Raw genomic sequence first — 19854 nt, 5'->3', positions numbered from 1 at the left:
TTGGAACACCGCCATTTGGACCACAGCCACCTGGACTCAGGGGCCGGACATTGGCAGGCGCAGGAGCAAGGTCCTGCTCAAGGGTCCACTCAATGGCCGTTCTGGATGCCCTGGGCGTACCACCAGGCCCAGGGTGCTCCATCTGGGACTTCTCAATCAGCCCTGTCCAAGCCATGAGTGCAAGAGGATACTGCCAGCCAACCTGCCCCTGGAGGCATGGAGACCATGATGGCTTCTCTCCCTGCTTCAGGTCCCCCTCCAACGCAGGGAGGTCGCTGGCCCTGAAGTCGCTGGCCCAGCTCCGCAAGAGGCCCCAGACGACCCTCTTCCTCCTGTGGCCTCCTCCTCCTCCTCACCCAACGAGGCAGTGGCGGGCACTGAAGTATTGGGTCCCCCTCTGATAGACCTCCGCGCCCACCAGGACCTCCTGCACAGGGTGACGCAGAATATGAACCTGCAGGCAGAGGAGGTGGTAGAGGTGGAGGACCCCGTGGTGGATATTCTGTCTGCCGAAGCTCCATCAAGGGTGGCCCACCCCTTATTCGGACCATCCAAACTACCGCCAGAACAATCTGGCAGACACCTGTGGCCACCCCCCAACCTGCTAAGGGGGTGGAGCAGAAATACTTTGTCCCCTTGAAGGGGTATGATTATCTGTTCACCCACCCACAGCCCTGTTCGCTCGTGGTGGCGTCAGTTAACGAAAAAGAACAGCATGACCAGCAGGCCCCAGCACCCAAATCGAGGAGGCCAAGTGCCTTGATTTATTTGGGCACAAGGTTTATTCCTCAGGGGGACTTCAGCTCAGGATCGCTAACCAGCAGGCGCACCTGAGCCGCTACAACTTTAACTCTTGGAACTCCATGCTGAAGTTTAAGGAGTTAGTACCTCCTGAGTCCAGAGAGGAGTTTGGGGCTTTAGCGGAAGAGGGCAAAACAGTCGACAGACCTCGTTGCAGGCCTCGCTGGACGCTGCGGATTCCGCTGCACATACTTTGTCCTCAGGGATCACAGTGAGGCGTATCTCCTGGCTGCAAGCCTCCAGCCTGCCACCAGAACTTCAGCAAACACTGCAGGACCTCCCCTTTGATGGAGCGTGCCTGTTTTCAGAAAAGACCAATTCAAGGCTACAAATCCTTAAGGACTTAAGAGCAATAACGAAGTCCCTGGGCATGCACACACTGGCTACCCAGCAGAAGCCCTTCAAACCCCAGCAGCCTCCACAGCGCTCCAATCCCCCTCTTCGGCCGAGGCAGGAATTTTATAGGAGACGGGGGAAACTCCCCAACCACCTGTCCGGGCAGGGCCAGGGCCCATCCAAGCCCTCGACAGTTCAAAACAAACCTTTTGAAGGGACGCCTGAGGACGATGTACAGGACCTCGTTCAGGATCCTATCCCACCTTTCTTGAATCATTTATCCCATTTCCACCGTGCTTGGTCTCACATAACCATAGATCACTGGGTCTTCCGCACGGTGGAAGTGGGATACTCTCTCCAGTTTTCTTCCTCCCCACTCTCCTCCCCCGTCTCTCTTCGGGGACCCTTCTCACAAGCAACTCCTTATTGAGGAGGTTCAGATACTCCTCGCCATGGGGGCTATCGAGGAGGTTCCAAGGGAACTAAGGGGCAGGGGGTTTTACTCCTGATATTTCCTAATCCCCAAGGCAAAGGGCGGGCTTTGGCCCATTCTGGACCTGCACGGACTCAACAAGTACATGGTAAAGTTGAAGTTCCGCATGGTCTCCTTGGGCGCTATTATACCTTCCCTGGATCCTGGAGACTGGTGCGCAGCCCTCGACATGAAGGATGCGTATTTCCACTTAGCGATTCATCCAATGCACAGACTCTTCCTCCGCTTTGTGGTCAACCACGAACACTATCAGTTCATGGCCCTTCCCTTTGGTCTCTCTACGGCCCCCCGGGTGTTCACCAAATGTATGGCAGTCGTGGCGGCCTTCCTTTGTCGACGATGGATGCAGGTATACCCTTACTCGATGACTGGCTTATGCGGCGGCGCACCAGAGAACAGGAGTCCCACCTTAGTTTGGTCACGGACACATTTCGTCCGTTAGACCTCCTCCTCAACGTGGCAAAGTTGATACTAGAACCTACCCAGAGAATAGAATTCATCGGGGCAGTCCTGGACTCTGTGCAGGCTCGAGCTCTCCTGCCAGACTCTCATTTCCAAGCTATAGCGAGCCTCATCCGGAGCCTTCAGAGCTTCCCAACCTCATCGGCAAGAAGTTGCTTGAGTCTTCTAGAACACATGGCTTCCTGCACGTACATGACCATGCACGCCAGACTTCGACTACGCCCATTACAAGCCTGGCTGGCATCAGTCTATCGCTCAGGTCGAGACAGCCTGAACTTGGTGGTCACCATCCCAGAGCAGATCCTGGCCTCCCTCCACTGGTGGCTAGATCCTTGGGTGCTATGTGAAGAAGTCCCCTTCCACAACCCTCAGCCCTCCTTGTCCCTCATCACAGACACGTCAGCCCTGGGATGGGGTGCCCACCTCAAGGACATTCAGACACAGGGCCTATGGCCCCCGTCTGCACTCTTCCTTCATATCAACCTCCGGGAGCTGATGGCGGTACGCCTTGCCTGTCAAGCCTTCCAGGAGCAGCTGTAGGGTCATTGCGCAGCGGTCCTCACAGACAACACCACGGCCATGTTCTCCATCAACAAACAAGGGAGGGCCCGTTCCTCTGTCAGGAGGCTGTTCGACTGTGGGAATTCTGCATAGCCCACTCCATTCACGCTGGCGGACCACCTGAGCAGGTCCTTCCGCTCCCATGAGTGGTCACTTTCGACCAGATGTCATCCACCCCATCTTCCGAAGGTGGGGGTTTCCCCAGATCGACCTGTTCACCTCCCGCAGCAATCGGAAGTGCCCGGCTTTCTGCTCCCTCCAAGGCTGCTCCCCGGGCTCTCTCACAGACGCCTTCTTGCTCCTGTGGATGGGTCGACTATTTTACTCCTTTCCCCCTTGTGCACAGGGTCTTGCTCAAAGTGCGCAGGGACAGGGCGCGAGTGATTCTGGCGGCTCTGGCGTGGCCCAGATGGCCTGGTTCACTGTGCTATTGGAGCTCTCTGTGGACACTCCAGTCCCATTGCCGCCTCTTCCCAACCTGATTACTCCGGATCACAGTCGCCTCTGCCATCTCGACCTGCGATCTCTCCACCTCACGGCATGCATGCTGCGTGGCGGAACCATTCAGAACGTCTCTGTTCGGAACCGGTACAGCAAGTGCTGATGGGCAGCAGGAAGCCCCCCACTCGGGCCACATACACAGCTAAGTGGAAGCAGTTTTCGTGCTGGTGCACTTAGCACAACACCCCCCCTCTCCAGGCGTCCGTGCCTCTCATTCTGGAGTATCTCCTGGACCTAAAACAGCAGGGCCTGGCGGCATCCTCTGTTAGAGTTAACCTTGCAGCCATCTCGGCTTTACACCCGGGTGCGAATGGCCGCTCTGTCTTCGCCAATCCCATGGTTGGCAGTTTCCTCAAGGGCCTGGACCATCTCTACCCACAGGTTCGACAGCCAGTCCCCACATGGGACCTTAACGTTGTCCTCTCCAAATTCATGTCCTCTTCAAATTCAAATTCGAGCCGCTGGCCACCTGCTCTCTTTTATACCTCTCCTGGAAAACGGCTTTCCCTGTCACTGTCACGTTGGTGAGGCGTGTCTCTGAGCTCAGAGCCCTTATCTCAGAACCACCCTACACGATCTTCCATAAAGATAAAGGGCAGCTTTGGCCTCACCCGGCCTTTCTTCCCAAGGTGGCATCTGCCTTCCATATGAGCCAGGACATTTTTCTTTTGTTTTATTATCCAAAACCGCATGCCAGTCACCAGGAACAGCAGCTGCACTCCCTTGATGTCCGTAGGGCCCTTGCCTTCTACGCTGAGCGTATGAAGCCATTCAGGAAAACGACCCAGCTCTTTGTTGCGGTAGCGGACCAGAGGAAGGGCCTCCCGGTCTCCTCTCAGCGGATCTCTTCATGGATCACGTCCTGCATCCGCGCTTGCTATGATCTGGCCGGTGTTCCGACCCCGCCTCTCACTGCTCACTCCACAAGGGCCCAGGCCTCGGTGGTGGCTTTTCTGGCCCAAGTGCTGATCCAGGAGATCTGCAGAGCCGCAACTTGGTCCTCGGTACACACTTTTGCTTCGCACTATGCCAGAGACGATGCGGCGTTTGGTACAGCAGTCCTACAATCCACGTTGCTTCACTCCGACCCCATTGCCTAGGTGGGGCTTGGGAGTCACCTAATTGGAATCGATATGAGCAAACACTCAAAGAAGAAAAAACGGTTATTCACCATTGTAACTGTTGTTCTTCGAGACGTGTTGCTCACATCCATTCCAAACCCGCCCAAACCTTCCCCTCTGTCGGAGCAGCCGGCAAGAAGGGAACCGAGGGGGCGCTGGGTCGGCCGGGTATGTAGCGAGCGCTATGAAGGCGCCACGCCAAGGGGCTCCACAGCCGACCCACCGGGTGTTGCTAGGGTAAAAATTCTCCAACGGCCGTGCACGCGGACACCCATTTGGAATCGGTATGAGCAGCACATCTCGAAGAACAACCGTTAGAACGGTGAGTAACCGTCTTTTCCTCCTTTTCCTGAATCTGTGTGGGACACGAACACCGCCCCCCGCAGCCCGGGCTCCTGAGCTCAGCCCTCCAAGGCCTGGACTCAGCCCAGATCCAGGATTTGGATCCTGAGCTGGGACCTCTAATTCAGGACTTGGACCTGTGGCAGGACCCTTGGCCCTGACCAGGGAACCTCCAGTATTGCCCCCCACCCCAACCTGTGCCGAGGACAGGACTCGAACCTGCAACGAGGGAATTCCCGAGGGAGGGGGACCATTGACTGCCCCTCCCCATCTCAGAGATGGGTCAGTCCAGCCTGACCCCCTATCATTCAAACGTCAAACCCCGCCCCTTCTCCGGGATCCCTGTCCGTCGCAGAAGCCCCGCCCCGTCCAGTGGAGCTGTGCTCTAGCCCCGCTCCATTCTATTGGGAGGGGAGGGGCGGGGCCGGCGTTCGGCCCGTCCCGGCTGCCGTCGCTTCGCGCTGCATGGCGGGAGCTGTAGTCCTGCGCTGGGGGTGGCTCGGAAACGACAGCCCCCGTCGGGCCTTGCGCGCCGCGGTCAGCTGCGCGGGGGCGGGGCCGGCCTGGCCCGTTCCAGGTCCGTGTGGAGCCGGCGGCTGCGGCGCGGTGGGGCCGGGGCGGGACGGGAGGCTGCGGCGGGGAGCGGGTAAGAGGCGCCCCCGCCCGAGGAGCCGCGCGTGGCCCGGGCCGCCCCCTCCCTGCCCCTCCCCCCGGCCCCGGTTCTCCCCGGGCTGCGCGAGCGCGCGCGGCGGGGTCTGGCCGGGCCGGGCGCGTCGGACGTGCCGCTGCCGGGGCCCGCGGGCGCTGCTCGCACGTGGGTGGCGAAGCCGGGGCCGCCCGGCGCTGGCGCCGCCGCTGAGCCGGAGCCGGGAGCCCGCAGCGGGGCCGGCTTTGCGGGGTGAGGTCGGGGCCCGCGGCCGGCCCTGGCCCGAGGCGCGGGGGTAACCCGCTCCCGGGCCGCCCCCGGGCGGGCTGAGGCTCTGTCTCGGCGGGCGCATGGCCGCCCCCTGGCAGCGGCCCTGGAGGCTGCGTGGCGGTCTCGCTGCTCGGTGGGGTCCCTCGGGGGGGAGGTCCTGCGTCTGCACCGGCCGCGGGGGCTCGAGCGCTGTTCTCCAGGGCCGGCCAGAGCCCCGTGCAAGCGGGCGCCTGAAAGCCCGTGTCCTTGAACCCCCGCGCCAGCGCCTGGGGAGGGTGCTGAGCCCTTGGCTTTGACTCCAGCAGCGTGGGGGAGAAGCGAATGTCCTGCTTCCTCGGCTGGATGTGCACAAGGAGCTGGAAAGAGGAGGAGGGTTTGGGGGGCCTGTAGCTTTGAGGCGGGGTGGGGCTCAGTGGCAGGGGGCTGTGTCGGGAGAAGAGGGGGTGTTGTATCAGAATGTGGCCGTGCAGCTGCAGCGCAAAGCGGGGCACCCAGGAGCACAGGGGAAGGCTGGGCTGGAAGAATCTGCAGCTGTCCTATGCCCAAGAAGGGGCTCCCTACCCCTGATGGGAGCATGGTCAGGAAGATCTGTCTGCTGCCATCCTGTGGCGCTTGCCATGTGTCCCAGCATTGGCACGCATTGTGCCCTGGGTGCAAGGTCATGGGTGATTGGGGGAGGGCTTTGTAGTGCTACCAGGGACTTTCACTAAGTGCCAGGAGGTGGGAGAGCAGCAGTGCTGTGTGCATTGGCTAAAGCCAGGGGGTGGGCCTGGGGACTCCTGGGTGGGTGGGATGATGGACACTAGCTGTCCAAGGGACGTGGCTATTAAAGAGGAAAATGGTCCCAACCTGAGGGGCTCCAAGGCAGGTGACATCCCCCCAGCTGTGTAACAGTGGGTCTGGCTGCTGCTGGTTGACATCTGCCCCTCTCTCTCTCTCTTCCAGGCAGGTGCCTTCTGATGGTTCCAAGTGGAGGCCTTGGGTTGTAGCTGGTGCCCACCCATTCCCCCCCCCTCCCTTCCCTCATCTCCGAGCCCCCCCACCCCCACATGTTCTGTACCTGGACTCCCTAATGACAGCCTGGATCATCCTCCCCATTAGCCTGTCCACCTTCTCCATCACCGGGATATGGATCGTGTAAGCAGCTGCTTCGCTCTGATTTGTGTAGTAACGGGGGGAGGGTTAACCAATGGGGGCTGGGATCTGGCTAGCGAACGGGGTGCTCCAATAGCCCATGAGATTGGGTGGCTAGTCCATGGGCCGCTTCCTCTGACAGCCTAAGCCCAAAACCAAGTGACTTTGAATCCAGTGAAGAGCAGGTTCCTGCCTCCTCCTCTCTCTTCTCCTTCCCCGCCCCCACTTTAGTAGCCTCCAATGCTATGAACTGACTGTTGCCACCATGTTTTACTTGAGTCTTGGGTTCACTCCAGTTCTGCCCCCTCCTGGTGTAACAGTGGCTGGCAGCTGTCTGGTGTGCCCCCAGCCCAGCTCGGATTCCAGGGTGGCCGCTGTCTGGGGTGCTGGTGAGGGTCATGGAGGGAGCACTGAGGTTTGCTTTGTGATGGGGTGGGGTAAATGGAAAGGTTTGGCAGGACTGGGGTGCAGGACCCCAGGAGCAATTACTTTGGGAGGTGCAGATACCACTGTTCCAATGCTGGGGGCACCTTTGGGTCCTCTCTGAGCCCTGCCCCGATGTGATCAGGGCATGAAACTAGCATAAGCTGTGTGATGAATCCTCCGTCGCCAGGCTCCATCAGCAGCGAGCCATAGTTACCTGTGGGCCTGGCCAACATCTTACCACTTACACTTCAGTGTGTTCCCCTTGGCCTGTGTTTGACACGGGAGCCTGGGGGGGAGAGGGTTAACTGCACAGGTAAATGGTGGTCACTACAGGGCTCAGCATTCTTGTGTCTGACCCGTGGTATCTGCTGAGTTTGGCTTCAGGACTGGCCTTACGAGCCCAGAACGGGACTTCCTCCCTGCACGCTGAGCAGCTCGGGGGCTGTGTTCCAACCCAGGGCACCAAAGGGTCCACTGACAGCTGCAGTGCTCCCACGGGTGTCTCCCACGGGCGTGGCCCTCTGGCACTTACCCACCCCCTCCCAGTGATGGGGAGCTACCAGCCAGTGTGTTTTCAGGTGGCCCCAAATGCTAGTTGAGCTGGGTGGGGTCCCTCTCCTAATCCTCCTCAAGGTGGGGCTGGCTGCTGGGCTGCTGTGTCTCCCCCACCCCTCCCCACAGTCGTCAGCACAGCTGCCTTGACAATAGCCGCCCTTGTCCTCCTCTCTGAGAGAGCCCAGTGTGTCCCTAACTCACCCTGCAGTACCAGGGTCCAGCCACTGGGGGGACCCGTGTCGGCATCCACAGGGGCAGAGCCAGAATCACCCCAAACCGTGCTGGGCTGAGTGCCCCTCTGCAGGAGGGGAGCCCCTGGGGGCTGCCAGTGCCAGGGGCAGGATCGAGGGGAAGGGCCTTGCAAAGCTGCCCAGGAAACAGATGGAATTCAGACGCAGAGCGATAACTTAAGCATAAGCCCCTGGATCTGGCTGCTGCCTCACCTGCAGGGCCCCCTGCCCCATGAGGCCTCCGCGGAGCCTACTGGGGCAGGCTGGCAGGCCCGCCGGCCTTCCGGGACCCCCTCACTGCCCCTGGGAGGCTCTTGCGCACACTGGGTGCTTAGAGCAGCCAGCAGTTGTTGCTGATGGCTCCAGCCCTGGCCTGGAGCCTCGGCGGTGAAGGTGACAGCTTGGTTAAAGGCAGGGAGGTGGGAACTCATTATAGATAGTGACTGGAGGCTTGTGCAGTTAAGCAGAGGGTAGCTCAGAGCCCCCCGTATCTCACCCCCAGCTGCTCCTGGGGTTGGTGAAAGCCCACCCCAACACACACACGCTCTGCCGGAGGCATTCGGGTATTGCAGAGAGTGGGGAGGCTGTGCCAGTTTGGCCCAGTCTGGAGTGGCAGGAGCTCAGAGGGGCACAGGGGTCGGGGGGGGGGGGGGGGGCCTGCCAGGGCTCAGCACCAGCTGCTCTCACTGACTTTAACTGGAGGTGGGGACTTGGGACCCTGATGGGAAGCAGGGCCTGGTGAGGGTGGAGCGGAGGCAGGAGTGAGGGCCCTCAGCTAGGGGGCCTGGCAGATGCGGTGTCAGGCCAGGCCATCAAGGTCAACCCCATCTGCTCCCCCAGTAAAAGGAGGTATGGGGGTGGGGGGCTGTGCTGGGGGCAGCTCTGCCCCCAAGTGAGGCAGGGGCCAAAGGTGGCTGGAGGCTCCACAGAGCAGTTTGCCCTTGACTTAGCATGTCAGGGGACCGCGGACCTTACAGGGTCCTGGGCAAGGAGCGCAGGCCTCCGCATGTGCCAGGAATGAGCCGAGGCGCCTGCCGGGCTGCCCCGAGCAGTGTGGACACAGGGCGCAGCCCTTGGCCCCTGCTCAGGGAGGGGTGGGCAGGGGGTCGCAGGCTGGGAGCTCAGCTGCCCCCCCACCAGCTCCCAGGCCTTTCTCATGCTATCAAACCGTAGTGCCCTAGCCGTGCCAGTGCGGGAGTCGGGCTCCACAAGGGGTCATGGCGGCGGCACTGCTGTGCCTTAGAACTGCCCCACCAGCCCTGCTCCCCACGGAATAGCCCCTCAGCCGCATGTCCTTCCTGCCTTCGCCCACTGGCCTGCCAGACTGGATCACGGCTCTGAGCTGGTGCCCCCAGACCCTCTTCATTCTGCTGCCACCAGGAGCACCAGCATCCCACTGCAGCCCCTCCCTGCCCCCACCACGGTGCTCTTTGCTCTAGTGATGGGCACCAGGTGCACAGGGCTGCTGGGCAGGGTCCCCTCACCCAGGGCAACAAAGGGGCTGTTCCGCCCTTCTGCGCCGGGGAGCTGGTCTCTCCACCAAGGCGGTTCTGCCCGGGAGTTGGGGGGTGGGATCTGGGCTATGTTGTGTGGATGTTCTTGGCGCAGGCCCAGGGGGTGACTGGCTGGAGCCCAGGGAGGGTGGCTTGTCCCTGCGCTGGCCCCAAAGGCGGCTGTTGAAGCTAAACAGCTGAGCGTGGCAGCGGATGAAGGGCACATTCCTTCACGTTGTCTTGGCTGCTGCTTGGCCCGGCTCCCCTGTTATCTTCCAGCTGGGCCGAGCGTGCGTCACCCCACCAGCAGCCCAGACACCAGCGCGATCAGAGCCGTCGTGCTGCTGGGGAAGGGGGGGATAGGGAAAGTTGGGGACCTCTCAGAATCGCTGGTATCTTTCCAAACCCCCACTCGGTCTTGGGGAAAGCAAGAGCCTCTGTGCACCCCATCCCCACGCAGGGTGGAAGCCCGTAAGGAAAGAGCCCAGCGTTTGCAGAGGTCAGGAAAAAATTGTCTCTGTGCCTGTGAGCCAGGGCTGCTTCATGGAGACTCGGGGGGGCAAAGACTGAACCCTCGCGTGCCGTGGCCAGTTGTGCTTCAGCGCAGAGCCCTGCATGGGGGGTTGGCGACGGAGCCCCTGGCTGCCAGTGCTGCAGCAAGCTCCAAAGCATGGAGCTTCTGGTTCCTCCAGCAAAGCGTGAGCCAAGCAGCTCCCTGGGCAGGGCAGAGCAGGGCACTGGCTCACGTCCCTGGAGGGATTTGCAGGGATGAGAGTGGTGGGGCAGAGGTAGCTGGATATTTGGCCTGCATGGCACAATGGGCAGGGGCTGGCTGTTCCCGTCGCCTGTGTCACGTACCCCCAGGTGGGCTGGATGAGGGGGGCGTAGATCGCACTGCCAGGTCTCAGCCCCGGTGGCTGGCCTTCCCGGTGCTGTGTCCATTCCCAGCACCCCCCAGGCTCTTCAAGGCACCTGTCTGGAGATGGCCCCATTACCCAGGGCTCGGCTGGGGGCACTGGATGCCTCTCAAGGGGTTCTTAAGTTGGGCTCCCCTGCTCCAGAGGCTGGGGAGGTAAGAAGGCTCCTATGGGGCAGGAGGCCGGGTGGGTGCATTAATTCCCCTCGCTAGATCAGGTGTCGTGACCCTGGCTCTGCTCCTCGCAGGTACGCCATGGCAGTGATGAACCACCACGTGTGTCCCGTTGAGAACTGGTGAGAGCAGCCCCCCGTCGCTGGCAATGCGCAGGCGCTGCGGCCCCCCCGGCTTTCTTCCTTGCCCTGGCCACAGAGTCTCTGCTAACCGGTATGGTCCGGCTCCGGGGCCAGCCCCTGTGCTCCAGTCCAGTTCCTTGGCCTGGATCCAGAGTGCTGCCCCTGGGATGGAGGGAGCAGGGGGTGCCCAGGATGGTCCAGAGCACAGGCTGTAACCTGCCCCTGCCTGCCTAGTGGGTGGTGCCTGGCAGCAACCATGTTAGAAAGGCCCACTGGTGGGGGAAGTAGTCCCTCTGTGCTGCCAGGGGAGGGTGCCAGGGCTTCTGGGCAGCCTGGAGGAGGTGGGGCCATGTCTCCAGGCTCCCAGGACAGGGAGAGGAGTCCGTATGGTCTCCCCTGTGTATGGAGGGCACCATGCCCAGGGATGGGTAATATGGATTATACCACTGCTCGGGGAAGTGGCAGGGCAGAGGTCAGTTGCTCCTGCCCCCCATGTCCTTTCCCAATTCTCCCCCCCCCCCGCCCCCCCGTGCTGTTCCGGCCCCTTTCATCCCCTTCCTACGCCCCCCCCCCTCCCCCCCACTTACCAATTGGTTTCAGGTCCTACAACGAGTCATGCTCCTCCAGCCCTGTCAAGCATGGCTACCCCAAAAGCTGCTGCACCTTGGAAGATGTCCCTCTGATCAGGTGAGGCTGGAGGGTGGTTGGTGTGATCGGTACCTGGGGCCTGTCGCGCTAGGGGCTGTATCCCACCCCGAGGAGCTTGCAAGCCGCTAGCCCATGAGGCGAGAGGAGCTGCACCCTCTGCTCTAAGTGAGGGATCTTCACAGCTCCCTCACCCCAGGGCAGCCCCAGCCTCGCTGGCTGCCTCACTGTCTGTCTCCTCTTGCCCCCATCCGTGTATCACTCAGGGCTGGGGGCTGTGGCTGCTGTTTGCTGGGCTTTCCGGAAGTGCCAGGCTCCCAGAGCCCTCTGGCAGCATGTGCTGGAATGAGCCATGGCCAAGCCTCCCCAGCCTCCCGCTGCCTCTGTGCAACAGGGAGATGGTGCTGTGGGCCACAGGCCTGATCCCCACCCTGCTAGGGGGCAGCTGTGCAAACCAGCCAGCCCACCCGAGCTGTGGCATCTCCTCATGCCAAGTCACATGCAGCCTGCGTGGCATGGTGGCGGGGGAGTCAAGAGGATAGAGGAGCAGCACACCTGGGGGGCCCAGGGCCTGGCGCAATGTGTTACAGGTTCCCCCGGGTGCCACCTGGAGCTGGGGTACCATTGAGCCCTCTGACCCACCAGCCTGGGCTCCCTCTCACCCTGTGCTGCTGTGACAAGCTGCAAAGCCTTCCAGCCTGCACTTTCACCAGCATTCACACAGGTAGGGACACACCCAGCTGCAGTTACACACAGGCTCTCTAACCGCCAGCCTCCCAGCTTGGGACCTCAGAGCAGTACCGGCCTGCCCTGGTCCAGTCTGGCCAGTATGTGGGTTTAATACCTGGTCCGCCTCTCCCTCAATGTGAAGAGGACCGTGCACACTTGTAGTAACCGAGCTGAGATTTTCCCCAGACACCTTAGGCAAACGTACACTGGTTTAGATTAAAACATAAAATAAGTTTAACAACTACAAAAGGATCGATTTTAAGTGATTATAAGTGAGAGCAAACGGATCAAAGCAGGTGACCTAGTAAATAAACAAAACCACAAACTAAGCTTAACACACTAGATAGGTAGGAGATGAATTAGCAAATTCTCGCCCTGAGTGAAACAGGCTGGCAGATGCTTAAGGCACAAGCTGCCTTGGCTTTCCCAGGTTTTCATACATAGGGTAGAAATCCCTTAGCCTGGGACCATTACTTCCCCCAGTTCAGTCTTTGTTCCTCAGAGGTTTCCAGGTGTGTTGTTGTAGGCAGAGTGAGGTACCCCCATGTTGTCATTTCCCTCCCTTTATATCTTCTCCCCACTTGCTAGAAAGCTCTTTCTCTGTGACCTGGGTCAAACAGTTCCCATTGTATAGAGCAGGGGTCTCAAACTCAAATGACTACAAGGGCCACATGAAGACTAGTGCATTGGCCCGAGGGCTGCGTCACTGACACCCCCTTCCATGAGGCCCCGCCCCACCTCTTCCCACCCCTTCCCTGAAGTCCCCACCTCAGCTCCGCCCCCTCCCTGCCCCCAGAGGGTGCAGGAGGAGTGCAGGGGGTGTGGCAGGGGGCTCAGGGCAGGGAGTGCAGGGGGTGTGGCAGGGGGCTCAGGGCAGGGAGTGCAGGGTGTGTGGCAGGAGGCTCAGGGCAGGGAGTTGGGGTGCAGGAGGGGTGCGGGGTGTGGCAGGAAGCTCAGGGCAGGGAGTGCACAAAGGGTGTGGGTTGGGGTGCAGGAGGGGTGCAGGGTGTGGCAGGGGGCTCAGGGCAGGGAGTTGGGGGTGCAGGAGGGGTTTGGGGTGCAGGCTCCAGCCAGTTACCTAGAGCGGCTCCGGGGTGGCAGTGATGCGCGCCAGGGCAGGCTCCCTGCCTGCCCTGGCCCCGCTCTGCTCCGGGAAGCAGCCAGAACCACGTCCCTGCTGCCCCTGGGGGAGCGGGGGCACAGGGCTCTGTGCACTGCTTTTGCTGCTCCTCCAGGTACTTCCCCCAAACTCACATGGGCTGCAGTTCCCCACTCCTGGCCAATGGGAGCTGCGGGGGGCCTGGAAGCAATGCATGGAGCCCTCTGCCCTTCCCCCTCCCGCTCCCCAGGGATGTGGTGCTGGCAGCAGCTCACGGCGCCGGGGGGGCAGTCTTGGCCCAGAGGCTGTAGTTTGCCCACCCCGGCCCAGAGGTAGGCAAGGGGGGGGGTTGTGGGGAGCTTGGCGGGCCGCAGGACATAGCCCCGCGGGCGGCGTGTTTGAGACCCCCGGTGCAGAGCTATCTCTGAGAGGTTTCTCTTGCACACAGGTCCTGGGGTAATCCTGGTGCCTGTGTGCATTTTCTCAGTGAGCCATTAGCATTGCTTGGCCTTTGGAGTGTTGTATCTGAAAGGCTGCTTGTGGGTGTTTTCAACCTCACAACACAACACGTACCCAGCCCAACTTCATAACTTCGCGTAGGACGGTAGCACACACAATCCAACGAGATATGACTGTCTAGCAGATCAAGACTTTTAGAAAGATACCTCACAAGGCGCGCTTGGTGCAAAACATAGCATAATTACATGACAGTGGTGAATCCTGGGGTGCCACCATACCCAGGAGGCATGTGAGGGCCCAGGAGCCAGGGCGGTGAGATAGGCCCAGAGGGGTGCTGGATTGGGGTCACACCCACCCCCTTTCCAAGCCCACCACGGGGACGCGTGCGCTGCTCCAGCCATGTGCTGGCTTTGACGGCTTTCTCCTTGCCCTGCAGTAAGTGTGGCACGTACCCCCCTGAGAGCTGCCTCTTCAGCCTTATTGGGAACATTGGGGCTTTCATGGGTAAGTGTCCACCCCACCTGGCCCACTGAGGAGCCAGCTTGTGGAGAGGGCCCCTCTCCTGCACCTGCCTGGGCCGGGGTGGCCTCCCTGCTGTGGGGCAGGATCTGGGGCCGCATTTGCTGATCTGGCTCTGTAGAAGGGACCCTTTGCTGTTCTGTCCCCAGGGCTGCCTCTACATTGGACTGGGGCCCGACCTCCAGGCTGGGCAGACAGCAGATCCCCCCCGCCCCCCCGGGGCACGGAGTGGGCTGCTCCCTTCCCAGGGCAGCGCAGTGGTGGGTGGAAGGTTTTCTTTGCAACATAAGTGCTGGAAACTCTCTGTAAAAATGTTATGCCTGTGGGATATGCTGGGGATCCCCCGGACCAGGGAGTGGGTCCGTCGCTGCCAGTCCTGTGGCCTCAGGAGCCCTCACACCAGCCACTAAGTGTAAAGGTCTCACCTTGGCTTCCACTGGCCTGGTTACTCCTTTCATGGTGACCCCAACTGCCCTGCAGGTCCCCCTGGCCTCCCCAAGTTCTTAACTACCTGACAGTTTCCCCTTTGATTTTGTCACCCCCAGAGGGCCAGCTGCACTTGCTTACAGCTTAAAACCCAGGTGTTTCCTTCACAGGCTAAAAATCCCTCTAGCCTGGGTCCAGCCCTTCCCCCCAGTTCAGTCTTTGTTCCTCAGAGTCTCTTGGGGGAAGTCAGTGAAGAACCATGATGGTGTCACTCCCCGACCTTAAATAGCTTTTGCCTACGGTGGGAACCCTTTGTCTCCGAGCGTGGTTCCAGACCTTTCAGTGGAAAAACACGGTATGCCAAGGTGGAGTCCAGCACCAGGTGACCTGGTACAGGTCCCTGCAGTGCCACAGCAGCCATTGCTGAGAGGCCATTTGTAGCATCCGCAGGAAGGCCCCCAGGTGGGGAATAAGTGCCTTCTAAGGCCTGTTGTTCTCCCTTATGATGCATTCATTTGAATGGGCCCTTCCCAGCCAGCCATCTAGAGCAGTGATTTTCAAACTGCCGGGCGGGACCCAGTACTGGGTTGTGGAGTGGAAGGCACTGGGTCGCGGCGGCTCTGGTCAGCACCGCCGGCAGGGCCGTTAAGAGTCCTGTGGGGGGTGCGGCCTGGCTAAGGCAGGCTAGTCCCTACCTGTTCTGACACTGCGCTGCACCCCAGAAGTGACAGCAGCAGGTCCAGCTCCTAGACGGGGGGGCCATGGGGCTCTGCCTGCTGCCCAAGCACCGGCTCCGCACCGGAACCGGCCAATGGGACCCGGGAGGGGGGCGGTGCCTGCAGGAGAGAGCTGCGTGGAGCTGCTTGTGCGCCTCGGCCGAGGACACGGACCTGCTGCTGGCCACTTCCAGGGCGCAGCGCGGTCCACGGTGCCAGGAGAGGCAGGAAGCCTGCCTCTGCACCCTGGCTGTGCCGCTGACCGGGAGCTGCTCAAGATAACCCTGTGCCCCAATCCCCTGCCCCACCCCTGATCCCCCCAACCCTGGAGCCCCTTCCTGCATCCCAAACCCTTCATCCCTGGCCCCACCCCAGAGCCTGCACCCCCAGCCCAGGGCCGCCCCCTGCATCCCAACCCCTTGCCCCAGCCCTGAGCCCCTCCCACACCCCAAACCCCTCATCCCCAGCTCCGCTGGGTTGTGGGCATCAACAATTTTCTTCAATTGCGTGTCCGGAAAAAAAGTTTGAAAACTCCTGGTCTTTTGCCTAGTGGGCATCCCCAGGTGTAAACACGTTTGAAATACAGACAAACAGGCAATGTTTCTCACTTCAGATACAGAAATGATACCTGCACAGAAGTGGGATAATCGTATTCAGTAAATCAATAACCTTTCCAATGACACCTCCCATGCCTTATCTTCTATAAAATATATCCGAATTATACCATAATAATATCGCTATGAAGAATATGGGGTGCGCTGTCACAGGAGCAATCCCTGGTTGTCTCTTTCCAGTGGCTTTCAAGGCCCTTGTTGCCTTTCCCTGGGGTCTGCAATGCCTCGTTGCTGCAGCTGGGTTTTGTGAGCACACCTGGCTTCGGGGGGGCGCTTCCCTCAGCTGGTTGCGAGGTGGGGCTGACTGTTACCAGCCTGGTTCTCTAGCCCCACACACCTCACGGCAGAGCCACGGCCCAGCTATGCAGCTGGTATCCCAGAGGGGGAGCGCCCCACAGCTTCTGGTGTGGCCGGGGTCCTCTCGCTGTGAGGTAGCCCCCGGGCCTGCTAACGGCCTGTCTCTCGGCAGTGGTGCTGATCTGCTTCCTGCGCTATGGGCAGCTGATTGAGCAGCGCCACCGCTCCTGGGTCAACACGACGGCGCTCATCGCGGGCTGCACCAACGCTGCCGGCCTCGTTGTGGTTGGCAACTTCCAGGTGGGCTTGGGCCAGCACCCGGCAGGGCCAGGCTTTTCTCCTGCCCTGGTACCCTCAGCCTCCCCTCCCATGGGTGCCACGTGGCCCCTGCCTCCCCTCCCCCAAGCTGGCTGTGATGTCCCTTTGCTGGGTGGAGGTTGCTGCCTCTCTGGCCATGGGGGGTGGGCAGATGCTAGCTCCCCAGAAGGGCTGGCTGAGAAGAGAGGAAGGGGCTTGGCAGCTGTGGAGTGGGGCCTGTCCGGGGCATAGGGGGTGATAGGGAAGGCAGCGCAGAATGGGAGGAGCTACTGGGGTGCAGAAGAAGCAAGCCTGGGATGGGGAGATGGGTTTGTGCAGGGCCCCCATGGTGGGAGACCAGCCAGGCTGAACTGGTGGTAGGGAGCCGGTTCCCGTGGGGGGAAGGATTGGAGCAGCAGTGAGGGAGGGGGGCTGGAGAGGCCGGAGGGACAGGAATGGACCAGGCTCACTGCTGTCCCTCCCTCTGCTCCAGGTGGACAATGCCAAGTCCCTGCACTACATTGGGGCGGGCATCGCCTTCCCGGCGGGGCTGCTCTTCGTCTGCCTCCAGTGCATCCTCACCTACCACACTGCCGTCAGCGCCCTGGACAGCTGGATGGCACACCTCCGCGTCTCGCTCACCGGCGTGGCCTTAATCTCGCTCGTCCTCAGTATCCTTCTGGCTGCGGGGCTTCCCAGCCGCCCACCCGGCCCCTTCGCATCCAGGCAGGCAGGTGTGGCACGGCATGGGCTCAACATCCATGAACGTCACCTATGTAACCGTGGGGCTGTGTCCTGCAGGCTGCACCAGGGAGCCTGCTGCTGGCTGAGTTAACGCAGCGGCCCCAGGTTCGATCCCTGGGCCCGATGCCCCCCTGGCTATCTCATGCCTAGGGAAGATGCTGTCGTGTCCTCAGAGGGCAGGGTAGTTCCCAGGGCTGGAGCAGAACATCAGGATCTCCCAGCTGCAGGCCAGGGGCATCAGCTGGGGCCATGTCTGCTGCTGAAGAGGCTATAAACTGGCAGCCCCTCTCTGAGCCCCACATGGGACGGCCTAGCACAGACACTGGGAAGGGCTGTGGCATATGGTGCCTTCTACAGGTCTGTGCCCACAGCAGGCTGGCTGACCTCCCTGGTGCCAGGGTGCCCCAGCATGCCAGGGGCTGGCCCTCTCCTGCTGTACTGATACATGGCAGGGTCCCCTGCCCCAGGCCTCACCTGTACCCACAGCCTCTAGTGGTCAGGGGCTGTGCCACCCTGCAGGTAGCACAGGGTTAAAGATGCTCATTTGCCTGGAGCTAGAGCCACATAATCCTCCCCATGGGGGGGGCGCGTGAGCTGTAGGATGCCCAGGCATGGGGGGAAGATGCCCAGGCTGGGGGCAGGGAAGGGTCATAAGGTTCATGCCAGGTGTGAGCTGGCCCAGGGGGCTCCTGGCATGCATACCCTCCCCTCCTCCTGAAGTGGGGGGCTGCCTGCAGTCAGTCCCTGGCGGGGGGGGGGAATGAGGGGAGCTGGTACCCCTTCTCCCCATAGCTGATGGGAGTGGGGGGTCAGTGTGCTGGGTGGGGGAGTGGGGTCTCTGACTCCACCCCCTGCAGAGGCCACACCCAGTGGGTGCCTTTCCTTAGCCAGCCCCTAGGTGGTGTCTTCTTCATCCACGAGAGCCCCCTGCTGCAGCACCTGGCGGCCATCTGCGAGTGGGTCTTCGTCATCGACATGCTGGTCTTCTACGGCACCTTCGCCTACGACTTCGGGGCCGTCTCCACCGACACCCTGGTGACGGCGCTGCAGCGGGCCAGCACCCGAGGCTGCAAGTCGCCCGGTGGCAGCAGCACCTCCACGCACCTCAACTGCGCCCCCGAGAGCATTGCCGTGATCTGAGCGGGGGCTCCCCCCTCCTTTATTTTGTACCAAAAAAAGACATTTTTTAAAGGAAAACACAGTATTGGGGCTGCCCCCCACAGCAGGGCCCAGCCCAGCAGCACTCCCTGCTGGCCAGCCTGGCTGCTGCATCAACAGCCAGAGGGCACCCTGGGGTGGGGCTGCCAGCCTTCTCCTGCAGGGACTGGCTCCCGGGGGCCTGCTGGGAACCGCCGGCCCTCACATCTGCTGCAGATCAGACCCCTGCTGGCAGTGGCTGCTCAGGGAAAGGTGACCGGAGCTGGCTGCAGGGCACGACTGCTCATGCTGCTACCCCACTCCGCTGGGGGCTTTACCACCCCAGGCGGGGCAGCCTCTCCTGAGCGGGAGGCCCTCTGCACAGGGCTTGCTCAAGCCCCTGCCCCACCCAGGAAGGATTTGGGGTAACCCCACAGCAAAGTGGGAGAGACACACAGGGCTGTTCCATGGTGTCTGACCTTGCTGCTTCTCCTTGGGAGGGAGGGTCTTTTCTCTCCCATCCCCATTAACCCCTCTCCTTCCTCTCCCCCTCCTGGGAGAGGTCTTGGTGGTGGGGGGGGGATGAGGTGGCAGGCAGCAAAGAGCCTCCCTCCTCATCCTTCTGAGCTGGTTTCTTTCAGTAAAATGGTTTGGTATTTTTAGTACTTTTTATATCTATAGGTGTGTATAAAGGGACTTGTACTGGAGCAGGGTGTGCTGCTGGTCACTGGGGAGCTCCCTGCGGAGGAGCCCTGCTTACCTGCCCGGGCCAGCCTTGGGCACGGCCAGCTAGGGCCCGGTTCCCCCCTTGCTCATGACGCCTTGGGGCCCCTGTGACAGGTGGCTGCCCCACACGCCCCAGGGCAAGCCCTCTCCTTGTGTAAGTGTGTTGGGGGGGGGGGGGGTTGCTCTGCTGCAGATGGCTGGTTACTGAGCTGGGCCGGAGCAGGGGGCACCCACCAGCTTTTCATCCATCATGGCTGTGCCCTCCCTTCTCTAGATCTCCTCTTCCTGCCTCCCTCAGCCGAGCTTCCATTGTTGGGGAATCATAACCCCTCTGGAGGCTAGGATTCTCCCAACGCCCTTGCAGCTGGGTGCTCCTACCTGGGGGTGAGCAGAGAGCCCTGGGCCACACCAGGGACAATGCTGCCCAAACCCCTTTCCCATCAAGCTGGGAGGGGCAGCTGAATCCAGGAGAGGGTCCCCGGGGCCCAGCTCCCCCTAACTGGGGAGGGGTGTCACACCAGCAGCCTCATTAAACACAGATTATGGGGAAACAGCCCCAATCCCCTGGCTCGGAGTGACCCTCACCTCCCAGCCGTTCTGAGCCCGTGTCAGTAGGAAGCAGGGAACACTGGGGCTGATCAGCAAAGGAGGGGCTCCATTCACTTCAGGAGACACCCTATCACCCCGGCCCGCTCCCCTAGCACCAGCAACATGCTGTGATCTCCCTCTGAACAGCAGGGAGGGCCTGCCCCAGCCTGGCCTGCCCTGCTGTTACCCCACCACTGGGGGAGCTAGAGCCAGGGGCCCTGGGACAGCTGTTGCGGGCTTGCCCCTGAGTGGGGAGGGAGTTCAACCCCCAGGCA

At 61.3% G+C, this 19854-nt stretch overlaps 1 protein-coding gene across 5 annotated transcripts; it reads left to right on the top strand.

Moving 5' to 3' along the window:
• Nucleotides 1-5110: 5110 nt before the first annotated feature.
• Nucleotides 5111-18972, top strand: TMEM150A (transmembrane protein 150A). 5 transcript variants are annotated; one of them, XM_027831998.3, is made up of 8 exons: nt 5111-5263; nt 6479-6670; nt 10536-10583; nt 11211-11270; nt 13952-14019; nt 16260-16387; nt 16878-17055; nt 18027-18972. In XM_027831998.3, the coding sequence occupies exons 2-8, from the start codon at nt 6606-6608 to the stop codon at nt 18266-18268; spliced, it is 789 nt and encodes a 262-aa protein (XP_027687799.2). In that variant the 5' UTR covers nt 5111-5263; nt 6479-6605; the 3' UTR covers nt 18269-18972. The 5 variants fall into 5 exon arrangements, with proteins under 5 accessions (XP_027687799.2, XP_037742319.1, XP_043392184.1 ...); XM_037886391.2 differs by having other exon boundaries at nt 11184-11270; XM_043536249.1 differs by having other exon boundaries at nt 5159-5194; nt 11184-11270.
• The last annotated feature ends 882 nt before the right edge of the window (nt 18973-19854 follow it).

This window comes from Chelonia mydas, chromosome 26, assembly GCF_015237465.2.
Source record: "Chelonia mydas isolate rCheMyd1 chromosome 26, rCheMyd1.pri.v2, whole genome shotgun sequence".
Taxonomy (NCBI): Eukaryota; Metazoa; Chordata; order Testudines; family Cheloniidae; genus Chelonia; species Chelonia mydas.
This window is presented reverse-complemented; position numbering and strand designations above follow the sequence as displayed.

Bases quoted from the DNA above. Each gene is read 5' to 3' on its own strand.
- TMEM150A (XM_037886391.2), top strand. From the start codon at position 6,606: ATGACAGCCTGGATCATCCTCCCCATTAGCCTGTCCACCTTCTCCATC. The intron at 11,271-13,951 runs GTGAGGCTGGAG...CTTGCCCTGCAG, and splicing joins GAAGATGTCCCTCTGATCAG to TAAGTGTGGCACGTACCCCC. The intron at 14,020-16,259 runs GTAAGTGTCCAC...GTCTCTCGGCAG, and splicing joins GAACATTGGGGCTTTCATGG to TGGTGCTGATCTGCTTCCTG.